We start from the raw sequence: 19,442 nt of genomic DNA, 5'->3' as shown, positions 1-19,442 counted from the left end.
GAGAAATGAGATTTTGATGTTGGAAAGGACCTTGAATGAGAAGGTCCTGCCTCAATGGAAGTTTCCACGGTGGCAAAGAGGACATGTGCACTAGATCCGCATACCAAGTCCTGCGTGGCCACGCAGGCGCTATCAGGATCACTGAAGCTCTCTCCTGTGATTCGAGCAATCACGCGTGGGAGGAGAGGAAACAGTGGAAACACATAAGCTAGGCTGAACAACCAAGGAACTGCCAAAGCATCTATCAGTTTGGCCTGAGGATCCCTTGACCGGGATCCGTATTTTGGAAGCTTGGCATTCTGCCAAGATGCCATCACATCCAATTCCGGTCTGCCCCATCTGAGAATCAATGAGGCAAATACCTCCGGGTGAAGTTCCCACTACCCCAGACGAAAATTCTGTCGACTTAGAAAATCCGCTTCCCAGTTGATGTGGGCCTCCGCCCAACGGATTATCTTGGATACTTCTATCGTCGCTAAGGAACTCCTTGTTCCCCCTGATGATTGACATAAGCCACAGTCGTGATGTTGTCCGACTGGAATCTGATGAATTTGGCCGAAGCCAACTGAGGCCACGCCTGAAGAGCATTGAATATTGCTCTCAGTTCCAAAATATTGATTGGAAGTAGAGACTCCACCTGAGTCCAAACACCCTGAAGGAGTTCCAAACTGCATCCCAGCCCAGAAGGCTGGCATCTGTTGTCACTATCACCCACAAGTGTCTGCGGAAACAAGTCCCCTGGGACAGATGATCCAGCGACAACCACCAAAGAAGAGAGTTTCTGGTCTCTTGATCCAGATTTATCTAAGGAGATAAATCTGCATATTCCCCATTCCACTGTCCGAGCATGCACAGTTGCAGTGGTCTGAGATGAAAGCGAGCAAACGGAACGATGTCCATTGCCGCTACCATTAATCCAATTACCTCCATACACTGAGCCACTGATGGCCGACGAATGAACTGAAGTGCTCGGCAAGTATTTAGAATCTTTGATTTTCTGACCTCTGTCAAATATTTTCACGGCTACCGAGTCTATTAGAGTTCCCAAGAAAGGAACCCTTGCCTGTGGAACAAGTGAACTTATCTCTATGTTCACCTTCCAATCGTGAGTTCTCAGAAAAGACAACACTATGTCAGTGTGAGATTTTGTCAGTTGATATGTTGATGCCTGAATTAAAATATCGTCCAGATAAGGCGCCACTGCTATGCCTCGCGGTCTGAGAACCGCCAAAAGAGACCCTAGAACCTTTGTGAAGATTCTGGGTGCTGTGGCCAACCCGAAGGGAAGAGCTACAAATTGATGTTGTTTGTCCAGGAAGGCAAACTTTAGAAACTGATGATCCTTGTGGATAGGAATATGAAGGTAAGCATCCTTCAAGTCCACGGTAGTCATATATTGATCCTCCTGGATCATTGGTAAAATTTTATAGTCTCCATCTTGAGAAATTTGTTTAGACACTTGAGGCTGCATAGCCTGTATGATACTTAAATTGATAGAATAGAGGTGTTCCCTTCAGTGTCATATTCACTTGCACCTTTTATATATACTAGTACTTTACATTTATTCTTATAGCTCTTATCAACACTCCCAGCAGATAATATCCGTTACTATATCAGAGCTTTATTGTGTATTATTTATATACATATATAGTTCCAGGTCCAAGAGAGACCATGCTGACCATTAGAGCATCTCCTTAAGTCTTCCAACCTGCATGGGTCCATGAGTGGCCTGTTGAAACAATGGAGATGTAACCATCCTTTATATAGATGTAAAATGAGGTTTCTTTTATCCAGTTTGGTAATAATCTATTGTATTGCGATGCTCTGACCTTTTCCACTTTGCTAGTTTTGTAGTACCTTGTTTTATTTTTTTTCCTTTCAGGTCTAAGTGGCATGGTCAAACCAATTTAAGATTTGTCTAATGTATTGCCTACTGAATTCTTTATTGTTGTTATTTTTATGTACAACCTCAAAAAAAAAAAAAAAAAAATTCCGAAAGAACGAAAATTATTCTGTTTACCCCTCATCTTAACAGACTTATCCTGAGGTAGAGCATGGCCTTTACCTCCTGTAATGTCAGAAATTATTCGCTTCAATTCTGGCACGAAAAGGGTCTAACCTTTAAAAGGAATAGCTAAAAGCTTATGCTTTGATGACACATCAGCAGACCAAGATTTTAGCCACAACGCTCTAAAAAAGCAAATCCTGCATTTTTCGCTGCTAATTTAGCAATTTGAAAAGCGGCATCAGTAATAAAAGAATTAGCTAACTTGAGAGCCTTAATTCTATCCAAAATATCATCTAACAGAGTCTCAACCTTCAGGGACTCTTCCAGAGCTTCAAACCAAAAAGCTGCTGCAGTAGTTACTGGAACAATGCAAGCAGTAGGTTGTAAAAGAAAACCCTGATTAATAAACAGTTTCTTTAGGAGACCCTCTAATTTTTTATCCATATGGTCTTTGAAAGCACAACTGTCCTCAATGGGTATAGTTGTACGCTTAGCCAGGGTAGATATAGCTCCCTCCACCTTAGGGACCGTTTGCCACAAGTCCCGAATGGTGTCCGATATGGGAAACATTTTCTTAAAAGTAGGAGGGGGAGAAAATGGTATACCTGGTCTATCCCATCCCTTCTTAATAATTTCCAAAATTCTTTTAGGAACCGGAAAAACATCAGTATAAGTAGGCACTTCTAGATATTTGTCCATTTGACACAATTTCTTTGGTGGTATCATAATAGGATCACAATCATCCAGAGTCGCTAAGACCTCCCTAACAGACGGAGGTGTTCAAGCTTAAATTTAAAGGACATAACATCCGAATCTGTCTGAGGTAACATTCCCAGAATCTGAAATTTCTCCCTCAGACAGCAATTCCCTGACCCCCAACTCAGAACACTGTGAGTGTACATCAGAAATAGCTAATAAAATATCAGAGGATTCAGTATTTACATTAATACCTGACCTACTGCGTTTTACCCTGCAACACTGGAAATTTAGATAATACCTCTGTAAGGGTAGTTGACATAAATGCAGCCATCTCCTGCAGAGTAAAGGAATTAGACGCACTAGAGGTACTTGGCGTCGCTTGTGTGGGCGTTAAAGGTTGTGACACTTGGGGAGAATTGGATGGCATAACCTGATTCTCTTCAGATTGAGAATCATCCTTAGGCACACTATCTTGACCTAAAATATGGTCTTTACAATGTAAGGCCCTTTTAGTACAAGAGGTACACAATGTAAGAGGGGGTTCCACAATAGCTTCTAAACACATAGAACAATGAGAATCCTCAATGTCAGACATGTTGAACAGACTAATAGCCACAAAAGTAGTTTAAACACCTTATTGCTTTAAATAAAACTTTGAAAAACGTGTACTGTGCCTTTAAGAAAGAAAAAGTGAACAATTTTTCCAAAACTGCTTAAATAACATTAATTTGCTACCAAAATTATCTAAAACTAATTAGTATACCCAAAAAATATTGCACCCTATGAGAAAGGTGAAAAATAAAACTCTAAAGTGAAAAATATATCAGTTTACACAAAAACACCCTCTGCACCTCGCCACAGCACTGCTGTGGCGACTACCTGCCCCCAGGGTACTTCAAAATGAATAGCCAACACTCCAAGCCAGAGACTACTGTCCAGGAGCAAAATTGAGTTACTGCTCCTCTGTCAGAAGGAAGTGCGCATCTGAGCGCACGAAGACAAGCCCCACCCTTTATGGCCGAAGTTGGAGTAGGCCCAAACACAACCGCATGGGAAGCGGTTTATCATACAACCAAGTGGAACACAAACACACCCCAAACACATCCCAGCAAGTCATGCTGTATATATAAATAAAAAAACTACACAATCGTTAAACTGCTTAACGATATAAAGTCCTTATGCCTCTCCCAGAGTGTCATATCATGCCCTTATTTCAAAATAATAAAAGGGATTCCAGTAACACCCTTCTGTGAAACAGGCCTACTGCTTACCCCATTCCCATATAGGAAAATAAATGCCACCCAGTTCTGATATATCAAGTCTCTTCAGAAATAAAAGGCTGCACATACCTTAATGCTGCTTGTAGAATGAAACCGGTCTCCACACTGAAGATGTCTCATGTGCTACCTTCCGAAGTCTTGTGGGAACCAGCGTGGATCTTAGTTACAACTGCTAAGATCATCAACCTCAGGGCAGAAATCTTCTTCCATAACCCCGAGGAAAATCGTACACACCGGTAACATTTAAAATAAAAAACTTCTTGATTGAAGAATCTAAAACTAGCACCTCACTTTACTTCTTCCTAGTATAACACAGGCAAAGAGAATAACTGAGGGTGGAGGGGAAGGGGAGGGGCTATATATATAGCTCTGCTGTGGTGCTCTTTGTCACTTCCTGTTAGCAGGAGGGTAATATCCCACAAGTAAGGATGAAATCCGTGGACTTGTCATATCTTTGTAAAAGAAACAGATTTAACATCAATTTTGATTGGAAAAAAAAAAAAAAAAAACAGAATTTATGCTTACCTGATAAATTACTTTCTCCAACGGTGTGTCCGGTCCACGGCGTCATCCTTACTTGTGGGATATTCTCTTCCCCAACAGGAAATGGCATGATCCCTCCTAGGCTCCGCCTTCCCCAGTCATTCGACCGACGTAAAGGAGGAATATGCATAGGAGAAATCATATGATACCGTGGTGACTGTAGTTAGAGAAAATAATTCATCAGACCTGATTAAAAAACCAGGGCGGGCCGTGGACAGGACACACCGTTGGAGAAAGTAATTTATCAGGTAAGCATAAATTCTGTTTTCTCCAACATAGGTGTGTCCGGTCCACGGCGTCATCCTTACTTGTGGGAACCAATACCAAAGCTTTAGGACACGGATGATGGGAGGGAGCAAATCAGGTCACCTAGATGGAAGGCACCACGGCTTGCAAAACCTTTCTCCCAAAAATAGCCTCCGAAGAAGCAAAAGTATCAAATTTGTAAAATTTGGTAAAAGTGTGCAGTGAAGACCAAGTCGCTGCCTTACATATCTGATCAACAGAAGCCTCGTTCTTGAAGGCCCATGTGGAAGCCACAGCCCTAGTGGAATGAGCTGTGATTCTTTCAGGAGGCTGCCGTCCGGCAGTCTCATAAGCCAATCGGATGATGCTTTTAAGCCAAAAAGAGAGAGAGGTAGAAGTTGCTTTTTGACCTCTCCTTTTACCAGAATAAACAACAAACAAGGAAGATGTTTGTCTGAAATCCTTTGTAGCCTCTAAATAGAATTTTAGAGCACGAACTACATCCAAATTGTGCAACAAACGTTCCTTCTTTGAAACTGGATTCGGACACAAAGAAGGCACAACTATCTCCTGGTTAATATTTTTGTTAGAAACAACTTTCGGAAGAAAACCAGGTTTAGTACGCAAAACCACCTTATCTGCATGGAACACCAGATAAGGAGGAGAACACTGCAGAGCAGATAACTCTGAAACTCTTCTAGCAGAAGAAATTGCAACCAAAAACAAAACTTTCCAAGATAATAACTTAATATCTACGGAATGTAAGGGTTCAAACGGAACCCCTTGAAGAACTGAAAGAACTAAATTGAGACTCCAAGGAGGAGTCAAAGGTTTGTAAACAGGCTTGATTCTAACCAGAGCCTGAACAAAAGCTTGAACATCTGGCACAGCCTCCAGCTTTTTGTGAAGTAAAACAGATAAAGCAGAAATCTGTCCCTTCAAAGAACTTGCAGATAATCCTTTCTCCAAACCCTCTTGTAGAAAGGATAGAATCTTAGGAATTTTTATCTTGTTCCATGGGAATCCTTTAGATTCGCACCAACAGATATATTTTTTCCATATTTTATGGTAAATTTTTCTAGTTACAGGCTTTCTAGCCTGAATAAGAGTATCAATGACAGAATCTGAGAACCCACGCTTTGATAAAATCAAGCGTTCAATCTCCAAGCAGTCAGTTGGAGTGAGGCCAGATTCGGATGTTCGAACGGACCTTGAACAAGAAGGTCCCGTCTCAAAGGTAGCTTCCATGGTGGAGCCGATGACATATTCACCAGGTCTGCATACCAAGTTCTGCGTGGCCACGCAGGAGCTATCAAGATCACCGAAGCCCTCTCCTGATTAATCCTGGCTACCAGCCTGGGAATGAGAGGAAACGGTGGGAATACATAAGCTAGGTTGAAGGTCCAGGGCGCTACTAGTGCATCTACTAGAGTCGCCTTGGGATCCCTGGATCTGGACCCGTAGCAAGGAACCTTGAAAGTTCTGACGAGACGCCATCAGATCCATGTCTGGAATGCCCCATAATTGAGTTATTTGGGCAAAGATTTCCGGATGGAGTTCCCACTCCCCCGGATGAAATGTCTGACGACTCAGAAAATCCGCTTCCCAATTTTCCACTCCTGGGATGTGGATTGCAGACAAGTGGCAGGAGTGAATCTCCGCCCATTGAATTATTTTGGTCACTTCTTCCATCGCCAGGGAACTCCTTGTTCCCCCCTGATGGTTGATATATGCAACAGTCGTCATGTTGTCTGATTGAAACCTTATGAATTTGGCCTTTGCTAGTTTAGGCCAAGCCTTGAGAGCATTGAATATCGCTCTCAGTTCCAGAATGTTTATCGGGAGAAGAGATTCTTCCCGAGACCATAGACCCTGAGCTTTCAGGGGTTCCCAGACCGCGCCCCAGCCCACCAGACTGGCGTCGGTCGTGACAATGACCCACTCTGGTCTGCGGAAGCTCATCCCTTGTGACAGGTTGTCCAGGGTCAGCCACCAACGGAGTGAATCTCTGGTCCTCTGATCTACCTATGGAAGGAAGAAGAACAGAATGAAGTACTTGACAAGAGCTTAGAAGTTTTGATTTTCTGGCCTCTGTCAGAAAAATCTTCATTTCTAAGGAGTCTATTATTGTTCCCAAGAAGGGAACTCTTGTTGACGGGAATAGAGAACTTTTTTCTACGTTCACTTTCCACCCGTGAGATCTGAGAAAGGCTAGGACAATGTCCGTATGAGCCTTTGCTTGTGGCAGAGACGACGCTTGAATCAGTATGTCGTCCAAGTAAGGTACTACTGCAATGCCCCTTGGCCTTAGCACCGCTAGAAGGGACCCTAGTACCTTTGTGAAAATTCTTGGAGCAGTGGCTAATCCGAATGGAAGTGCCACAAACTGGTAATGCTTGTCCAGAAAAGCAAACCTTAGGAATCGATGATGTTCCTTGTAGATAGGAATATGTAGATACGCATCCTTTAAATCCACCGTGGTCATGAATTGACCTGCCTGGATGGTAGGAAGAATTGTCCGAATGGTTTCCATTTTGAACGATGGAACCCTGAGAAATTTGTTTAGGATCTTGAGATCCAAAATTGGCCTGAATGTTCCCTCTTTTTTGGGAACTATGAACAGATTGGAGTAAAACCCCATCCCTTGTTCTCCTAATGGAACAGGATGAATCACTCCCATTTTTAACAGGTCTTCTACACAATATAAGAATGCCTGTCTTTTTATTTGGTCTGAAGACAATTGAGACCTGTGGAACCTTCCCCTTGGGGGTAGTTCCTTGAATTCCAGGAGATAACCTTGAGAAACTATTTCTAGCGCCCAAGGATCCTGAACATCTCTTGCCCAAGCCTGAGCGAAGAGAGAGAGTCTGCCCCCCACCAGATCCGATCCCGGATCGGGGGCCAACATCTCATGCCGTCTTAGTAGCGGTAGCAGGCTTCTTGGCCTGCTTACCTTTGTTCCAGCCTTGCATCGGTCTCCAGGCTGGCTTGGTTTGAGAAGAATTACCCTCTTGCTTAGAGGATGTAGAATTTGAGGCTGGTCCGTTTCTGCGAAAGGGACGAAAATTTGTTTTATTTTTAGCCTTAAAAGACCTATCCTGAGGAAGGGTGTGGCCCTTTCCCCCAGTGATGTCTGAAATAATCTCTTTCAAGTCAGGGCCAAACAGCGTTTTCCCCTTGAAAGGGATGTTAAGCAATTTGTTCTTGGAGGACACATCCGCTGACCAAGACTTTAGCCAAAGCGCTCTGCGCGCCACAATAGCAAAACCTGAATTTTTCGCCGCTAATCTAGCTAATTGCAAAGTGGCGTCTAAGGTAAAAGAGTTAACCAATTTAAGTGCTTGAACTCTGTCCATAACCTCCTCATAAGAAGATTCTTTATTGAGCGACTTTTCTAGTTCTTCGAACCAGAAACACGCTGCTGTAGTGACAGGAACAATGCATGAAATTGGTTGTAGAAGGTAACCTTGCTGAACAAACATCTTTTTAAGCAAACCCTCTAATTTTTTATCCATAGGATCTTTGAAAGCACAACTATCTTCTATAGGGATAGTAGTGCGTTTGTTTAGAGTAGAAACCGCCCCCTCGACCTTGGGGACTGTCTGCCATAAGTCCTTCCTGGGGTCGACCATAGGAAATAATTTCTTAAATATAGGGGGAGGGACAAAAGGTATGCCGGGCCTTTCCCATTCTTTATTTACAATGTCCGCCACCCGCTTGGGTATAGGAAAAGCTTCGGGGGGCACCGGGACCTCTAGGAACTTGTCCATCTTACATAATTTCTCTGGAATGACCAAATTGTCACAATCATCCAGAGTAGATAACACCTCCTTAAGCAGAGCGCGGAGATGTTCCAATTTAAATTTGAATGTAATAACGTCAGGTTCAGCTTGTTGAGAAATTTTTCCTGAATCTGAAATTTCTCCCTCAGACAAAACCTCCCTGGCCCCTTCAGACTGGTGTAAGGGCATGTCAGAACCATTATCATCAGCGTCCTCATGCTCTTCAGTATCTAAAACAGAGCAGTCGCGCTTTCGCTAATAAGTGGGCATTTTGGCTAAAATGTTTTTAATAGAATTATCCATTACAGCCGTTAATTGTTGCATAGTAAGGAGGATTGGCGCACTAGATGAACTAGGGACCTCCTGAGTGGGCAAGACTGGTGTAGACATAGAAGGAGATGATGCAGTACCATGCTTACTCCCCTCACTTAAGGAATCATTTTGGGCAACATTATTATCAGTGGCATCATTGTCCCTACTTTGTTTGTCACATTCATCACATATATTTAAATGGAGAGGAACCTTGGCTTCCGAACATACAGAACATCGTCTATCTGATGGTTCAGACATGTTAATAGGCATAAACTTGATAACAAAGCACAAAAAACGTTTTAAAATAAAACCGTTACTGTCACTTTAAATTTTAAACTGAACACACTTTATTACTGAATATGTGAAAAAGTATGAAGGAATTGTTCAAAATTCACCAAAATTTCACCACAGTGTCTTAAAGCCTTAAAAGTATTGCACACCAAATTTGAAAGCTTTAACTCTTAAAATAACGGAACCGGAGCCGTTTTTACATTTAACCCCTATACAGTCCCTGGTATCTGCTTTGCTGAGACCCAACCAAGCCCAGAGGGGAATACGATACCAAATGACGCCTTCAATAAGATTTTTCAGTGGATCTGAGCTCCTCACACATGCATCTGCATGCCTTGCTTCTCAAAAACAACTGCGCATTAGTGGCGCGAAAAAATGAGGCTCTGCCTATGACTAGAAAAGGCCCCCAGTGAAAAAGGTGTCCAATACAGTGCCTGCCGTTTTTTTTAACAGAATTCCCAAGATTAAAATAACTCTTCAAAGTTATAAACCATTAAATATGCTTATAAAGTAATCGTTTTAGCCCAGAAAAATGTCTACCAGTCTTTAAAGCCCTTGTGAAGCCCTTTATTCTTATATTTAAAACTAAGAAAATGGCTTACCGGATCCCATAGGGAAAATGACAGCTTCCAGCATTACCAAGTCTTGTTAGAAATGTGTCATACCTCAAGCAGCAAAGTCTGCCCACTGTTTCCCCCAACTGAAGTTACTTCATCTCAACAGTCCTGTGTGGAAACAGCCATCGATTTTAGTAACGGTTGCTAAAATCATCTTCCTCTTACAAACAGAAATCTTCATCTCTTTTCTGTTTCAGAGTAAATAGTACATACCAGCACTATTTTAAAATAACAAACTCTTGATTGAAGAATAAAACTACATTTAAACACCAAAAAACTCTAAGCCATCTCCGTGGAGATGTTGCCTGTGCAACGGCAAAGAGAATGACTGGGGAAGGCGGAGCCTAGGAGGGATCATGTGACCAGCTTTGCTGGGCTCTTTGCCATTTCCTGTTGGGGAAGAGAATATCCCACAAGTAAGGATGACGCCGTGGACCGGACACACCTATGTTGGAGAAAATGGCATCACAAATAAACTGAATAGCATGTTGAAGCAAGCGAACAATGCTAGACAAATCATAATCCAATTCTTGTTGCGCTAATTTTCCAACCAAAAAGTTGATGCAGCTACATCAGCCAAAGAAAATGCAGGCCTGAGAAGATGACCTGAATATAAATAGGCTTTCTTTAGATAAGATTAAAGTTCCTATCTAAAGGATCTTAAAAAAAGAAGTAGTATCTTCCATAGGAATAGTAGTACGCTAAACAAGAGTAGAGATAGCCCAACAACGTAGGGAATCTTTTCCCAAAACTCCAATGTAACTGCTGGCAAAGGATACAATTCATTTTTAAAAAAACCTTTAAAGGGACAGTCTACACCAGAATTTTTATTGTTTTAAAAGATAGATAATCCCTTTATTACCCATTCCCCAGTTAGGCATAACCAACACAGTTATAATAATATACTTATAACCTCTGTGATTATCTTGTATTTAAGCCTCAATAACCTAATTAATCAACACTTCTTTAACAAAGAACGAATGTACTCCAAAAATAAATAAGTAGATTTGTAAGTGTCAATATCTGAGGAAGGATCTTCTGAATCAGATAGATCCTCATCAGAGGAGGATAATTCAGTATGTTATCAGTCATTTGAAATTTCATCAACTTTATGAGAAGTTTTACAAGACCTTTACATTCATTAGAAGGCGGAATGGCCTTCTGAATAGAATCAGAAATAAATTATTATAAATTCACAGATATATCTTGTACATTAAATGTTAAAGGAACAGCAAAAGGCAATGTACTATTACTGATGGACACATTCTCTGCATGTAAAAGTTTATCATGACAACTTATTACAAACCACAGCTGGAGATATAATCTCCACAAGATTACAACAAATGAATTTAGCTTTGGTAGAACTGTTATCAGTCAGCAGGGTTCCAACAGTGATTTCTGAGACAGGATCAGATTGAGACATCTTGCAAATGTAAGAGAAAAAACATATAAAGCAAAATTATCAATTTCCTTATATGGCAGTTTCAGGAATAGCACTCTGAAAGAGAAAAAAGGCAAGAGGCATATAGGAATGGGGTTTAACCCCTTAATGACCGGACCATTTTTCAATTTTCTTACCCTTAATGACAATGGCTATTTTTACATTTTTGCAGTGCTTGTGTTTAGCTGTAATTTTCCTCTTACTCGTTTACTGTACCCACACATATTATATACAGTTTTTCTCGTCATTAAATGGACTTTCTAAAAATACCATTATTTTCATCATATCTTATAATTTACTAAAAATAAAATGATAAAATATGAGGAAAAAATGGAAAAAAACACACTTTTTCTAACTTTGACCCCCAAAATCTGTTACACATCTACAATCACCAAAAAACAACCAGGCTAAATAGTTTATAAATTTTGTCCTGAGTTTAGAAATACCCAATGTTTACACGTTCTTTGCTTTTTTTGCAATTTATGGGGCAATAAATACAAGTAGCACTTTGCTATTTCCAAACCACTTTTTTTCAAAATTAGCGCTAGTTACTTTGGAACCCTGATATCTGTCAGGAATACCTGAATATCCCTTGACATGTATATATTTTTTTTTAGAAGACATCCCAAAGTATTGATCTAGGCCCATTTTGGTATATTTCATGCCACCATTTCACCACCAAATGCGCTAAAAAAAAAAAAAAAAGTTCACTTTTTCACAAACTTTAGGTTTCCCACTGAAATTATTTACAAACAGCTTCTGCAATTATGGCACAAATGGTTGTAAATACTTCTCTGGGATCCCCTTTTCCAGAAATAACAGACTTATATTGCTTTGTGGTTGCTTTTTGGTAATTAGAAGGCCGCTAAATGTCGCTGCGCACCACACGTGTTTTATGCCCAGGAGTGAAGGGGTTAATTAGGGAGCTTGTAGGGTTAATTTTAGCTTTAGTGTAGTAGACAACCCCAAGTATTGATCTAGGCCCATTTTGGTATATTTTATGCCACCATTTCACCGCCAAATGCGAGCAAATAAAATAAAATAAAAAAAAAAACTTTACATTTTTCACAATTTTAGGTTTCTCACTGAAATTATTTACAAACAGCTTGTGCTATTATGGCAGAAATTGTTGTAAAAGCTTCTCTGGGATCCCCTTTGTTCAGAAATAGCAGACTTATATGGCTTTGGCGTTGCTTTTTGGTAATTAGAAGGCCGCTAAATGCTGCTGTGCACCACACGTGAATTATGCCCAGCAGTGAAGGGGTTAAATTAGGTAGCTTGTAGGGAGCTTGCAGGGTTAATTTTAGAGATCAGCCTCCCACCTGACACATCCCACCCCCTGATCCCTCCCAAACAGCTCTCTTCCCTCCCCCACCCCACAATTGTTCCCGCCATCTTAAGTACTGGCAGAAAGTCTGCCAGTACTAAATAAGAGTTTTTTGTTTTTTTTTAAATAAAAATAATAACATATTTTAGTTGTGATGGACCCCTGCCTTAGCACCAACCTCCCTGATCCCCCCTCCAGCTCTCTAACCCTCTCCCCTACCTAATTCCCGCCATCTTGGGTACTGGCAGCTGTCTGCCAGTACCCAGTTTGGCCCCACAAACCAAATTATTTTAATTTTATTTATAACTTTTCTTTTTTTTTTTTATTATTTCTGTAGTGTAGCAGCCCCCCCACAATACCCCCACCCCCTCCCCGATCCTTTTATATGTGTCATATACCCCCACCCCCACCCCCTCCCCGATCCTTCCTTCATTGGTGTCAGTGTGGCTAATGCGCCCCCGTGCACACACGCGCACATGCGCGCGCATCGTGCACGCGCTCCCTCCTCCCATCCGGACAACGGCACCATCACTACCTGTGCAGAGAGGGCCACAGAGTGGCTCTCTCTGCATCGGAGGCTTGTAAAGGGGTATTGCAGGATGCCTCCATATCGAGGCATCACTGCAATACCCTCAGAGCTGCTGGAAGCGATTGTGATCACTTCCAGCACTCTGTTAGACAACTGACGTACCAGGTACGTCTATTGTCATTAACAGTTTTTGCATGACGTACCTGGTATGTCAGTTGTCATTAAGGGGTTAAAATAATGAAAATATTTGGCGCCAAGTATGACGCACAAACAGAGAATTTTTTGGCGCTAACAACATTTGGAAATGACACTCGCGTCATAGAAGACGCAACCTTGTGAAAGGACTCTGCGCCGACAAAGACGCCCGGAAATGACGAATTTGCATCATCGAACGTAACTTGGCGCCACAAAATAATCTTGCGCAAAAAATGACGCAATATACTTTGGCATTTTGCACCCAGCGAGCATAATTCTGCCCGCAAATTTAAAATGACAGTCAATTGAAAAAAAGACTATACCCCAGGTAAGAAATAAATTTTCCTAAAAAATGCATTTCCCAGATATGAAACGACAGTCTGCAAAAGGAAATATACTGAAACCTGAATCATGGCAAATATAAGTACAACACATATTTAGAACTTTATATAAATACATAAAAGTGCCAAACCATAGCTGAGAGTGTCTTAAGTAATGAAAACATACTTACCAAAAGACGCCCATACACATATAGCAGATGGCAAAACCAGTACTGAAACGGTTATCAGTAGAGGTAATGGAATTAGAGTATATCGTCGATCTGAAAGGGGAGGTAGGAGATGAATCTACGACCGATAACAGAAAACCTATGAAATAGATCTCCCGTGAGGAAAACCATTGCATTCAAAAGGTGATACTGCCTTTACATCCCTCTGACATTCACTGTACTCTGAGGAATCAGGCTTCAAAATGCTGAGAGGCGCATATCAACGTAGAAATCTTAGCACAAACTTACTTCACCACCGCCATAGGAGACAAAGTTTGTAAAACTGAATTGTGAGTGTGGTGAGGGGTGTATTTATAGGCATTTTGCGGTTTGGGAAACGTTGCCCCTCCTGGTAGGATTGTATATCCCATACGTCACTAGCTCACGGACTCTTGCCAATTACATGAAAGAAATATACATTGTATGAGATGTTAGTGGCAGATCTGCCTACTGAAGGTTTCAGCCGATCCAGCCTCTGTCCTCCCTCTAAATATTTTCCAAACAGCTCTGTAAAACATCACAGGAACATATTTCACAGAGCGGTTTGTGAAATATTCTGCTTGTATCTGCAGAATGCCATGGAGCAGTCAGGGAGAGAAAAGGTGCTAGGTGAGGGGATTGTAATTGACATGCATTAGCAATTACACAGAGGGGGGCTGGCTGTAAGGACACTAGCTAAGGAGTGAGGTGAAAAAAACCTTGCTATCTAGCTGTGTGTATTATGTACGTATTCTTAGTTTGTGAAATCCCAATCCCTCCAAGGTTTATCATGATTTTTTACAAGCTTTAGCTTGTAAATTGCAAAATTGTAAAGCATGTCAATTACAAACTATCTTCTTTTGGTGCTTTATTTAAATAGCCCATATTTTTGTGGGGTGTATAATGTCCCTTAAAAAAAAAAAAAAAAAAGTATAAGCCCTGATAATAAATCCCTTACAATTATAGTTGTTTTAGTAAATGCCAGATAAGTGTTTCTTTTGGCTGCATTATAAAAGATTTTTGCACCGACACAAACCTCAACTTAATATCAAACATAAGAGCAAGGACATACTGAAAAGCCAGTATCATGTAGAATTCCAAAAATTAGCAGCCAGGAAGGAGTGTGCCATAAATAACATTGAGTATCTATATACCTCAGCAGTTTTACAAAACTACAACACAATACCGGAGAACGGAGATACAGTTATACATCATTTGTTTACTTACTTTCATCATCTGAATCAAACCCAAAATACTGCTGACACTTATTTTGTGCTCTGTGTTTCTCAAGTGCTTCAGAGCTACAGTAATTTGTTAGGCACTTTCCACATCTGAACATCTCCACTGATTTTGTACAATTAGTATCTATTTCAAATTTGTGTTCCTCATCAGCTTTTCTCCGTTTTGGCATACTGATGTACTGTTCATCTAGATAGGCTGAGGGCAATGGCCTAGAAAAAGGCCACACTTTACCACATGACACTATACCAGTATTTGATTTTGGTTTAGAAGGATTTTGCTCCTGGTCTGCAGAACTTTCTTGGGGGCCCTCTAATACAGTATCTGAAACATTTTCTAAAGGTTTTTGTGTACTGTGTGCACAGTTGAAGTGGATATCGTTAGCATGAGTTTTTTCCCGTACACTGTATCCATTGATATTTTTTTCCTCATCTGTGGGGCTTTCAACATTTGCTTCCAAAACCAGAGATGGATTATTCTTAACTTCTGATGTTGTAGAACTATCCAAAAGAGAGTTCTGACTAATAACGTAACCATTCATTTTTTTCTCTGTTTGTGTGTAAGTCTTTGGTTCAGCTAAATCCTTCTTTGACTTCCATATAGGAACAGGGAAATCCACAACTTTTGGCTTTCTGATTTTATCCATGCTTTCTTTAGGGACTGCTGGTATTTGTTTGAAAGGTTCTGAAAAATCTGTAGCATTGCATTTTGGCTCTAGTGCAGTTAAGGGATTAACAGCCTTGAGGGCAGTTTGTTCATAGTGCTGAGCTTCATGTTTATAAAGCATCGAAAAGTCTTCAAAAAGTTCACAACAGTTTATATAAGAACACTGAACTATACATTTTGTGTGACTTGCCTTGTGTTCTGTCAGTTGACCTGATAGCTTGAAGCTTTCATTGCAGTTTACAAACGGACAAAAGTAGACATTTGGATACACGTGTCTCTGGAGATGCTCTATAAAATGTTTTGAATCTGTAAACAGCCTTTGACAAAAACGGCACTTGCCCTTATTCCATGTCAATATATGCTGCTGTACTTTTAAATCTGTAGGATGTGTCTTCCTTGCATGCTTATTAAGGTTACATATCCTTTTGAAAGTTCGATCACATCCCTGAGCCGGACACTCGAAAACATCTTGGTGATTTAGGACATTATCTTTGATAGCAGGATCTTCATTCATAGAACACAAAGATCCATTTATTTTAACTAGATCAGGCATGTTGCTATCTAAGTTTTCCTCTAATAATTGCTTATCAATTAACTCAAGATTATTTTCTGAAATAATTAAGTCTGTTAAATTATTAGGCTTGTCATTATTATTATTTTCAATCACATGATTTTCAACAGGAACTAAGGATTCAGGGGAAGATTCTTGATGGGTAGCAACCAATACATCAGACAATACTTCTTTTGTAGAACTACTGGAGTTTTCATTTTCTATACACAGAGATGAAGCATCTGATAGATGCACTTCATTTGTATTTGGGGTTTCATTAAGAGTGTCATTGGAAATAGCAGCAAGAGCAGCCATGTGACGTCTCTGTATTTTATTTATGTGGCTCTTTAAATGCTTAAGCATAATAAACCTATTTCTGAATTTTCGTGCACATATTACACAAGAAAAACAACCCCTTTTTTGATGAGCCTGTGCATGTCTAAATATATGACCACCAAGAAATTCTTTGTTGCATAAAGTACAAAGATGCCTGGGAACATTATTATGGTCCATCTTATATGAAGCAAAGATTGTAGAGCTCTTAACATTTGTTGAATGTTCTAGCTCCAATACCCCATTTATCAAGTCTTTAACAGATTTAGTGGCTTCCATGGGCAAAGCCTGCGTAACAATTTCTTTGTTTGTTACATTATCCAAAGAGGTTTTATTTTGAAGGAAAGCAAAGCAGTTTTCTTGTATCATTGAGAAGCTCCAAAACTCTGGATCAAATATTAAACCCCTTTTTAGAATTGGAAGCAACTCAAACCGAACACGATTCTCTACATAGCTTGTAAACTCATTGTAATCCTCATCTGAGCATTTATATAAACGTTCCACAGCATAATAAGTTTCCATGGTCCTCTCCAAAAAGAAAACTGATAAAACACAGATCCTGCAAATCTCCAGGTCAGTGGGTAGCAGACATGCAATTGTCTTATAAATTAAAGATTTTGTTTCTGGATCATGATTAAGGTCAAGCTGCAAAGCGCAGCCACACAGCTCCACAGATAACTGAACACCAGCCTCTCCAATCTGCAAAATAAAATTTATAAACGAGTATATACACGATGCATAATCAAATTGGAGGGAGATAGATAGAGATAGATTATATATATATATATATATATATATATATATATATATATATATATATATATATATATATATATATATATATATATATATCTATCTATATCTATCTATCTATATCTATCTATCTATATCTATCTATCTATATCTATCTATCTATATCTATCTATCTATCTATATCTATCTATATCTATCTATCTATATCTATCTATCTATATCTATCTATCTATCTATCTATATCTATCTATCTATATCTATCTATCTATATCTATCTATCTATCTATATCTATCTATCTATATCTATCTATCTATATCTATCTATCTATCTCTATCTATCTATCTATCTCTATCTATCTATCTATCTATCTATCTATCTATCTCTATCTATCTCTATCTATCTCTATCTATCTCTATCTATCTCTATCTCTCTCTATCTCTCTCTATCTCTCTCTATCTATCTCTATCTATCTCTATCTATCTCTATCTATCTATCTCTATCTATCTATCTATCTATCTATCTATCTATCTCTATCTATCTCTATCTATCTCTATCTATCTCTATCTATCTCTATCTATCTCTATCTCTATCTATCTCTATCTATCTCTATCTATCTCTATCTATATCTATCTATATCTATCTATATCTATCTATCTCATACATACATCATACATACAGAGGTCAAGAAAGAGCACTCTCACCTTAAGATCAGCTGCCAGCATGCCAAAAGGTTAAATAGAACACCAAGCAGAAGGTGGCACATTATGGTCTTTTTAAGTGTATTTTATTTGAAAAAGTGTGACGTTTCGGGGGGACAATGAGGAAGGAGAGTGTCTCCCGGAAAAGTCATGCTTTTTCAAATAAAGTACACTTGAAAAGACCAGAGAGTGCCTTCTACTTGAGATAGATATATCTATCCATCCATCTATATACACACACAAAAATCTCATTAGGTCTGAAAAATATTTTAACATTTAAGACTACAATGTTAAACAACTGATACTACTCAATTTTATTTATATGGATACTGAAGGAATATTTAATCAACATGCAATTATTTTGCGATATAGATGTATATGCAAATTGTCTAAAGTAATATAAAAGGCATAGTGCTATGTGATGTAATACCCACATCCAAATGGCGGAAGGGGTTAATGGGTCTAACTAGTAAAAATAAATCTTATTGCAACAGGAACATTTAAAAATGGACATGAAAGTAAAAAAATAAAAACAAAGACAAAAAACAAAATCAACCCCCCCCCCTTACAATTTACTTCAAATATCAAGCTTTCTATACATGTACTCTGAGGCAACAGAGCCTACTAAGCATGAGCAAATCTATTGGCTTATATTTTTCGCTAGGAGAAGCAAGCTCTTTTCTAGTAAATAAATCTTATTAAACAGAATCTATGTACCAATGTAAAGATATACACAGAGTGGGCATTTATGTATTTTCAGCCAATTCTTCCTGTATAAATACTCCACTCTGTATATGATCCCATTAAACAGCTACTCTTTACTACGATAGAACATTTGTATTTAAAGTCAATTTATGACCCAAATATATGAATCCTTCACAACAAATTCTATAAAATCAACAACTATTTTTAAATTTAAATGTGCTAATCTATTTAAAAAAAAAATAAAATAAAAAAAAAGAACTTACTTCATTTATGATTGCTTTCATGAAAGGGAAGATCCCTTTTAAGTTTGTGGCAATCCTCAGCATGTTATAGCACCTTTCTATGAAGAGCTGCTTGGAATGGTTTAGTTTCAGCTGAAGTTTGCTCCAAAGAAAAATTAAATCCCTAAAATGACAAAATAAAAAATGTTTATAATGAAGAAGCTATCATTTTATTAAGAAAAAAGAAACAAAAAATAAAATTAAATCTGCATTAGTTACTTCACATATTGGACTTATCATGAGTGGAAAAAACATAAAAACATAATTTATGTAAGAACTTACCTGATAAATTCATTTCTTTCATATTAACAAGAGTCCATGAGCTAGTGACGTATGGGATATACATTCCTACCAGGAGGGGCAAAGTTTCCCAAACCTTAAAATGCCTATAAATACACCCCTCACCACACCCACAAATCA

At 39.2% G+C, this 19,442-nt stretch overlaps 1 protein-coding gene across 1 annotated transcript; it reads right to left on the bottom strand.

Moving 5' to 3' along the window:
- Nucleotides 1–15,023: 15,023 nt before the first annotated feature.
- LOC128643523 (zinc finger protein 654-like) lies at nucleotides 15,024–19,184 on the bottom strand (the record flags this gene model as incomplete). The annotated part of the gene is made up of 2 exons (XM_053696366.1): nucleotides 15,024–17,283; nucleotides 19,005–19,184. Coding segments are annotated over 2 exons (2,440 nt in total), but the record flags the coding sequence as incomplete, so codon positions are not given.
- Between the last annotated feature and the right edge of the window lie 258 nt (nucleotides 19,185–19,442).

The sequence above is a fragment of the Bombina bombina genome, unplaced genomic scaffold (genome assembly GCF_027579735.1).
Source record: "Bombina bombina isolate aBomBom1 unplaced genomic scaffold, aBomBom1.pri scaffold_2780, whole genome shotgun sequence".
In the NCBI taxonomy this organism is placed as follows: domain Eukaryota; kingdom Metazoa; phylum Chordata; class Amphibia; order Anura; family Bombinatoridae; genus Bombina; species Bombina bombina.
This window is presented reverse-complemented; position numbering and strand designations above follow the sequence as displayed.